This window comes from Lolium rigidum, chromosome 4 (genome assembly GCF_022539505.1).
Source record: "Lolium rigidum isolate FL_2022 chromosome 4, APGP_CSIRO_Lrig_0.1, whole genome shotgun sequence".
NCBI lineage: Eukaryota > Viridiplantae > Streptophyta > Magnoliopsida > Poales > Poaceae > Lolium > Lolium rigidum.
Genome location: NC_061511.1, coordinates 149228143 through 149237089, shown reverse-complemented (window position 1 = coordinate 149237089; position 8947 = coordinate 149228143). Strand labels below are relative to the sequence as shown.

The window sequence follows — 8947 nt, the reverse complement described above, 5'->3', positions numbered from 1 at the left end:
TTCCCATCTCGATCTGATTACTCCTCAATGCTCATCTCCATCTGATTGTCTTTGCCTGCGACAGCCCAACTAGACTGCTACGGACGGCTCGAGTAGGACAGGCATAAAGGTGGATGGATGGCTCAGCTGTGAGACAGCCATAGACTGCATCGTCTTCAGAAGCACCTCGCCGTCCTGCGATTTTTTCTGCCATCAGAACTTGCCGTGGCTATCTTAGGTGTTGCAGAGACTGGATAGTGGATACGTGTTCATGGTGCAGGTACCGTATATTGGTCTCTGATTTCTAACTGCAGTTTATCCTGTAGGATGTAGCAAGTAGGCGTTGTGATTTTGAAGATCAGTGTAGTTTTTGCCTTGAAGTTAAATGGTAACATAATACGTAGCTATGGTGTGTTCTGTTAGGGTTCATGTTATCATCCATTAGTTCAGCTCATTATGCAGTGACACATGTAGTTTTTGGTCAATAGTTACATACATGTTATCCCAACCGCTTGATGCAATTCATTTTGTGGAGTTTCTCAATAATTTCGTTTGAATTTTATTGTCCAACATGTATGAAGTTTTATGTTGTACAAACCATGATTATGGATGTAACTAGCACATCAGGACATGCATATTGTATGTAATATTATTCTCCTAGGTTGTATGTTTGTCAACTTGTAATTATTTGATCGTAATTAACTAATTATGCAATGGGGTATGTATATTCGTTAGATGGTGTAGAAGTTAGATAATAAATACATTCTGTTCCCTACTAGCATGCACATTGGGATATTGTAGGCAGAAGAGGATGTATATTTTAGGCTATAGGATGTATATTTTTTTGTTGGGGCACTCTGCTGTCTTACACGGTGCTCCCCCATCGCGTCCGTTGGACTGAGATCAGGCGGCGGATGACTTTTCAGCCGGACAACGGGCACGTGCCTCTCCTCTCTTCCACTCATTCTTCAGCCCCAGCCGCATGTCATCTGCATCCTCTCCCCCACTAACTCCAACCCGGGCGGCGAAAGTAGAGTGATTAACCCCAAATCGAGTGGATCCTGAGGTCGGCGGAGGGACGAGATCGAGGTGAAGGGCGGCGACCATGGCCTTGGCGCGGCTGTGGGGAGGGAGAGGCACGAGCGGAGCCAGTGCTCCAGAGGAGAAGGGCGGCCATGGCGACGGTGGGGGAACCGCACGGCGACCACTGTCCCAACCAAGGTGAGGGCGGCGGCCATGGCGCTGGTGTTGCTGCGGGGGACGGAGGAACGAGCAGCGCCGGTTCTCCATATCATATGGCCTGGACAACGACGACCTTGACGGCTGTGACTGCGAGATGCAACTCGCGTCCTGGCCGCGCGACGACCTCGACGCCAGCGGCTGCTAGATGCAGCTCGCGTCCCGGCCATGCACTCTGCAGATGGGCTGGACCACGACGACCTCGACGCCGGCGGCCAACCTGCTGCTCTTGTCCGACCATGACGGGCTGCTGCTTGCCGAGCGGCCGCGCGCCAGTGCCTAGGACGGTGGGGACGATGGCGCGGTCGTACCTGTCCACCCAGCGCAACCTGCCCTCCTCCACTTCCTCCGTATCTCGCCCTGGTTTCATCAACGCATGAATCCATGATGCATGTGTACGATGACGGGAGGTATTAGGATTTGCCGATTTGGTGGCTAGGCTGGAGAAGAATCGGCATCCAATGCGCATGCCTGAATCATATTTTGCTACTAGCCTACGGACCAATTTTTTCTGAATTAATCAACATCGATCTATTCTGTACTAGTACAAGTCCTATATTGTCCAGCATAAGTTCATCTTTTTTTTTACATCCATGTACTGTTCTTTTGCATATCTCTCTAATTTTGTTACATCTAAATACTATTTATTACATGTAAGCACTATCTTTTACATCTAATAAGCAGTTGAATATCTCTGAATTTTGTTACATCTAATTAGTACTTGTTTACACCTAATTAGCATTGTTACCGGCTGTAATTTTTTCAGACATTCATGATGACTGAAAGGTGTGGCCTCTTGACCTCCTATGATCAGCTGGGGGCAGGGCATCCTCGATGCATTTGATTTTATTCCAGTAATAGTACCATGTCTACGACTACTCTCCTGTCTTGTACTACTCTCCTGCAATCCAAAGACCTAAAACAAATTCTATGTATTTCTTAGGATTTAACATGTAGTTTCCCACAGATTCATCTATTTTTTTTCATCCAGGACCGTTTTGCATACATCTCTGAATTTAGTTACATCCAGGTACTTTTTTTATTTTACATGTAAGAACTATTTTAGTACATCAAAAAAGTAGCTGGAGATCTCTGATTCTTTTTACATCTAACTATTTTTTTACATGTATATTTTTTTACATCTAACTAGTATTTTTACATCTAACTAACTTCAAGCAGTAGGATAAAACTATTTTGTTACATCTAACAATAGCATAGGATGTAGTAAATTATATCAATGGCCTTCCTCTGTTCTTCAGGTTCAGTTCCATGTTTTTTACAATTTTTAGTTTAGTTTGATGTATTTCTGGTTCTTGAGGTTTTACAATATTGAAATGTAGTTCCCTCAAAAGGCTGGTTGTACCGTGATGGAGTTTTTTCTAGCTGGCAATAGAAAAACATGCAATTTCCTATGCTTCTTACATTCTGTTGCTACATGTAAAATATTGTTGCTTTTGCAAATTTAATCTGCTCACAATCGAGTGGTAACATTTTTACAATCAAGTCATTTTACAAAATTAATCTGCTGTTAATCTAGTCATTTTCTCACTTTCGTGTTAGCTAGAGAGAGGAATGTGCCGATGTATTTACGATCATGCTTGTTACATGGAATAAGTAGGATTTACAAATTACTGAATTTCGAATCGGGTTTTTATAAAAATGTGGACGTATGTTGGAAGTATATTTTCCATAAGCAAAGATTTCAATCACGTGGTGGAAGAAAGGGTGAACTGCCGTGTTTTGGGATCCAGTATCTTGTCTCACGCGGAGTAAAAAAGTCTCAGTAATTAATCAGGCAGGGGGGCGGTGGGCTGGGAACCGGACTTTCTATTTTAGGAAGCATCAAGAGAGGGGACCAGAACTTTTACTATTTTTGGGTGGGGCACTCCGTAAGACTATACAGTGCTAGGGCACTGTGTAGCAGGGTCCTTTCTTAATTGGGCAGCTCGCTCAGTCGTTTTCTGTGGGGCGTTCGCCATCTGTTTCTAGTTATGTCGTCGAGCCCAGTCAAATTATTGAGATCGTTCAACTATCAAGCTCCGTCCCTAATTACAAGATGTCAGTACGTGACTCGGTTTGTCGCCGAATTTTGCAAGGTGAAGCCGAGGTTTCGGCGTTCTTGACCAGTCGAGTAGTTCTCAGTTTCACACCCTTGCGACTTTGAGAGAAATTGCAAGTCCCATGGTTTGCTTGCCGGTGTGAGATAATTTATTTAAGATTTACTACATTCTTGAAGTCGCCCATACGTTAAAAAGAACTCGCTTTCATGTGTCAATGTCAAGGTTGCCAATCGAATCAGCCAACACCGAACTGCAATAACACCTCCGAGATGCACATAACTATATACGTACGTACGTCAGCACAACTTTACACAGGAGCAAGGAAAGCTCGCATGTTCTCCAAAGAGTGATTTGGGCTACACAGATGAACTATACACATCTCAAGTAAAAATGTGCATCCTGTACACGCTACACCACACCACACAGAAGTTGAGATGAAGAAAACCAAATCCGTGCAGTCTCGCATGATCCTTAGCATATACGGAGCACTGAAGGAAGCAAGCATGGTCACTTGGTCAGTGCATGCCGCCGGCGACGACGCCGCTCTGGAGGGCGCCGGAGGACCTGAGCACGCCGTCCATGAAGGCGAGCCTCTCGGAGAGCGCCCTGACGTGCTGCTCGTACTCGAGAGCCTGCTCCATGGCCTCCGCCTCCAGCTCGCCGAGCTGCACGCACAGCCGCTCCTCGGCCTCCTCCGCCACGGCCACCCGCGCCAGCGCCGCCTCCAGCTCCCGCCGCAGCCGCTCCTCTCTCGCCTCCGCCTCGGCCACCGCCCTCGCGAGCTCCGAGCTCTTGCCGTCCATGGCCGCGGCTGTCTTCCTCGCCATATATATTATGCGCTTACTAGCTTCTCTCGGGCAAAGATGACCTCTGAGTGCTGCACTGGAATATTGTTGCACGAGGCTGCGATCGAGCTGGCTTGGATCTCCCTCGATCGGGTCGTTGCGCCTTTTATATAGGACCGCCGAAACCGCTGGGGTGGGCTGCAGGCTTGCAGCTGCGAAGGGGAAACGGGAATGCGGCCAGGTTCAATGAATCGATCCCGCACGTTAGGCGTCGGCGTGTACCTGTCGAGTCGTGCTACATGGAGGGTGAGGTCATCATCGCCCATGCTTTGCCCGCACGTCTCTCCTCTCCTTCCTCCTCCTGTTGGTTGAGAGGTGTGCCTGCGACTGCTGGAGCTGGATAGCCGGACATCTCGAACGAAACGACGAAAAAAGATACGGAGTATCTAAATTGTTAACATGGATCCGTTTGCGTCGTCTTGCGGATACGAAAATGGTTGTTTTTGTCTGCGCGTTCGTTTGCGCCTCGAGGTGTATTGTTTTTCCTACTTTTTTCTCTTTTTCATTTAAAAATAGTTGGAAACATTACACCAACTAATACATAGTTGGGAACATGGTAAAATATTGCAAAATGAGGAAACCTAACTAATGTTGCTCATGCAGATTTCTTATGTTTGCTGTCAAGAAAGAACACTCTCAAGCACACTTAATCACCAAAACTGGAAAATCCAGCAGGCAATGATAGCCCTGTTGTTCCTACCTAGGGAGAACATACAGAATCACTACCAGTGGCTTCAATTGGTCCGTGGTCATCTTCGCTGCAAAGAAAGAACACTCTGATAGTTCTAACTGTCGGTGTCCGAGCCGGACTCGCCGGTATGGTAGTGCCTGTGGCAGGATGTGTCGTCGAACACCTTGACGATCATCTTGCCATCCCCCCTCGTAGAGGAAGGTGAGCTGGCAGCAGGGCTCGAGAGCGAGGTCGCGGGCGAACTTGTCCCACCCGGTGTGCACGTACATCTTGCCCTGCCCGTTGAACAAGACATCGACTTGCCACCGGTAAAAGTTGCAGCTGGCCTCCCGTAGCTATAACTCGGCTGGCTCGACGCCATCGACGAACTCGGCGAATTTTTCCGGGAGCCGCTTGATGCCGAGGGGGTCATGGTCGATGCGGAGGAGGAACTCGAAGCACCGGTCCTCCTGCGAAGACGACGACGGCGCAGACGACGCCGAGTGTGGGGCAGTGATATGTCCAAATTGCATCACTATTTTATATCATAATTTACTATTATTCACTGATATAACTAATATTTAGAGATGATACTTATGTTATTTAATGTATTTTTGCATGTTTGAAGATTATTGGTGAATGAACTGCCGGAGTCGAATTACTACGGAAAAAGGACCGTCAAGATACCATATTTCTGAAGAACAACAATTCCCGGAAAATACCGAGAAGTTTCTATTTTGCCAGATGCCGGAGGAAGCCAAAAGGGGAGCCTGAGGTGGGCCAGGAGGGGCCCACACCACCCCTGGTCGCGCCTAGGCATGGTGTGGTGGCTCTGACCCACCTCTGACAGCGTCCCTTCGTGTATTTCATCCCCCGAGAACCCTAAGACTGGGAGAAAGATCGCAGAAATATTCTGCCGCCGCAACGGGGCGGAAAACCACACAGAGAGAAAAGCTCTCCGGCAGGCAGAAATCTGCTGGGGAAATTCCTTCCCGGAGGGGGGAAATCATCGCCATCGTCACCGTCATCGAGATGGGCTTCATCGGGATCATCATCATTATCATCTCCATCACCAGCACCATCATCTCCACCATGGGCGGGCACATGTGTGTTCATGGGTATGCAGGTGAATACCCAAAATTTTGACAATTTTTTTAAATTATATGAAATATCCATCAGTGCTAATTTACTTTGTGTAGAAATCTATGCTACTCTAGACACAAGGATGTGGAGGCTTGGCTGGTTAGAGTAGTTGAATGCTGTACCGATGGTCATGAGATCGAATGCTACTTTCCACTATTTTGTAGTACGTTTTTTTTTATTTTTGAATACCCATTGTTAAAAGCCTGTGCCCGCCCATGATCTCCACCATCTCCACTCCATCCCGCTGTAACATCTTGGGTTTGATCTTACCTAGTTCATAGGGGAAACTTCCCCGGTGTTAATTACTCCTTGTAGTTGATGCTATTAAGTGAAACCATAGGATTAAGGTTTATGTCCAGATTGTTATTCATCATTATATCACCTCTGATTATGATCCATATGATGTTTTGTGAGTACTTCGTTTAGTTCTTCAGGACATGGGAGAAGTCAAGATGTTAGTAGTGGAATTATGTTGAGTAATGTTTATGACATTTAAGTTGTGGTGTTATTCTTCTAGTGGTGTCATGTGAACGTCGACTACATAATACTTCACCTTTATGGGCCTAGTAGAATGCATCGTGTATTTGACTACGAATTGTGGGGTTGCTGCAGTGACAGAAACCTAAACCCCCGTTGGGAAACCAGTGCACGAGGGAGTGTAGGATCTCAAAGTTTAAGGTTGTGGTTAGATTTATCTTAATTAATTTTTTATAGTTGCGGATGCTTGCAAGGGGTAGAATCACAAGTATGCATTAGTCCAAGTTGGGGTAGTGCATTAGCATAGGTTCACTCACACAACACCTACTAAACCGATAAAGATTATTCAGATGCGTGAAGCAAAAACAGTTGACGAAATTCCCGTGTGTCCTCATGAGTGTTTAGACATCATAAGTAAAACAGCCCGCTTGTCTTTTACTCTAGAAAGGATTGGGCCACTCGCTGCAATTATTATTACTGTCTTTTACTTACTCGTACTTTATTTATTTGCAATATCAAAAATCTCTGAAAACCCGTTTGCTAGTATTTACGGTGCTTCCTTGATCAAAACTGCTTGCCAACACCTTTTGCTCCTCGTTGGGTTCGATACTCTTATTTATCAAAAGTACTACGATACACCCCCTATACTTGTGGGTCATCAAAACTATTTTATGGCACCGTTGTCGGGGAGTGAAGCGCTATTGAAGAGTGGAATTGGTAAAGGAAACTTTTACTGTAAGTGTTGTTTTTATTTCTGTCTGCTGCTTTATTTCATTATGGAGAAGTCTCCATTTGACTCCATATTTGGGAGTACTACTGCCACTGTTACGGTAGTAGATGAACCACCGCCTGCTCAATTGGACCGTTTTAAATACCTATGAAAATTATTGAACGTGTTATTAATAACTGCTATTTAGGAGATGGAATTGTCCATCCTCGTGATTATTTACTCTTTATACATGAATTATGCGAGTTGTTCAAGTGTGCAGTTATTTCAATGGACCAAGTTAAGAGGAAGTTATTCTCTTCATCACTGAAGGGCAGAGCTGCGGAATGGTATAAGATGGTGAAGAATGGCCGATCTGTTGGCTGGGAGGAAATTGTACCTCGCTTTTATTCTAAATTCTATCCTCCTAGTGAGATTCATAAAGATCGGAATCAAATATATAATTTCTACCCTCGAGATGGAGAGAGTATTGCCCAAGCGTGGGGGAGATTTAAGTCACTAATGCTCAAATGTCCCATTCATGAGCTCCCGAGTAATATTGTTATTACTAACTTCGATACAAGGCTTTTTCTTCATGATAAAGATTTATTGGATGCTTCTTGTTCTAGATTATTTACACGTATAAAATAAGAAGCTAAATGGGATCTTCTCGACCGCATTCAGGAAAATATTGAAGGATGGGAGAATGACGAAGGAAGAAAGTCAGGTATAAATTTTGATTATGAATGCATTGAATCTTTTATGAGAACTGATGACTTTCATAATACTAGTGCTTTTTATGGTCTTGCTTCTCAAATTCTTGCAAACTGTTTTAAAGCCTTTGCCTCTTATCTCGATGTTCCCAAAAAGGAGTAGAACAAGGTACCATGCACCTTATAACGACATTGTTAATTGTGTTCCTGCTAGAAATATTGAAGTTTGTACTATTGATCGTGTTTTTCCTAAACCTTATGTTGAGAAAGTACCTTTCCCTGCCAAGGTAAATGAACATTCTATTATAACTATTGTGGTTAACAAAAGTACAAAGAAAGCTATAGAACCTGGTGAACAAATGACTGTTGAGCCCGCAGTAGCAATAGTAATTGACCTTGTCACTAAAAATGTAGAAGATGGACACATTATCTTCTGCGAAGATTCTTCTAATATTGTTTCACATCCTGGTAGATCTAGGAAAACTAGTGTTCCTGTGCTTTCTGTCAGAATAGGTGATCATTGCTATTATGGTTTATGTGATATTGGTGCAAGTTCAAGTGCTATTCCTTATGAGCTTTACAGGGAAATCATGCATGAAATTGGTTCTTGTGAACTTGAAGAAATTTATGTGGTTATTCAGCTTGCTAATAGAGAGACAATCTCTCCAATTGGTATTGTTAGATATGTGGAAGTTTTATGTGGTAAGACTAAATATCTTGCTGATTTTCTAGTAATTGGTTCAGCTGCTAGTAAGACTTGTCCTTCCATTTTTGGTAGATCTTTCTTGAACACTTGTGGTGCTATTATAGATTGTAAGAAGGAGAAAATTCTTACTAAGATTGATGGAGAATCTTATGAGTTTAATTTTTATAAGTTTGCCAAAGCTCCTTATGAAACTGAATTGCCTAATGAAGACTTTAGAGTTGAACAACTTGCCTCTATTGCTCTTGCTCCTAACGATGCTTTGCAGCAATATATGGAGGACCACGAAAGTGAGGTCTTTATGGAGGAAAGAAATGAGAATGACGAGATTCTTCTTCGTCAACCAGAGATACTTAAACACAATTTCCCTGTGGAAGACTTGGGTACCACACTACAACCCAAGGAGGATCAT

At 44.2% G+C, this 8947-nt stretch overlaps 1 protein-coding gene and 1 long non-coding RNA gene across 2 annotated transcripts; one reads left to right on the top strand and one right to left on the bottom strand.

Moving 5' to 3' along the window:
* The first annotated feature begins 212 nt into the window (after positions 1-212).
* On the top strand, positions 213-2258 carry LOC124649136. The gene is made up of 2 exons (XR_006986543.1): positions 213-259; positions 1985-2258. It is a non-coding gene; the product is annotated as an uncharacterized LOC124649136 (long non-coding RNA).
* Positions 2259-3522: 1264 nt separating this feature from the next.
* Positions 3523-4184, bottom strand: LOC124650140 (protein RESPONSE TO LOW SULFUR 2-like). Its single transcript, XM_047189697.1, has one exon. It carries the CDS (start codon positions 4103-4105, stop codon positions 3794-3796), a length of 312 nt encoding a protein of 103 aa, XP_047045653.1. The 5' UTR covers positions 4106-4184; the 3' UTR covers positions 3523-3793.
* Between the last annotated feature and the right edge of the window lie 4763 nt (positions 4185-8947).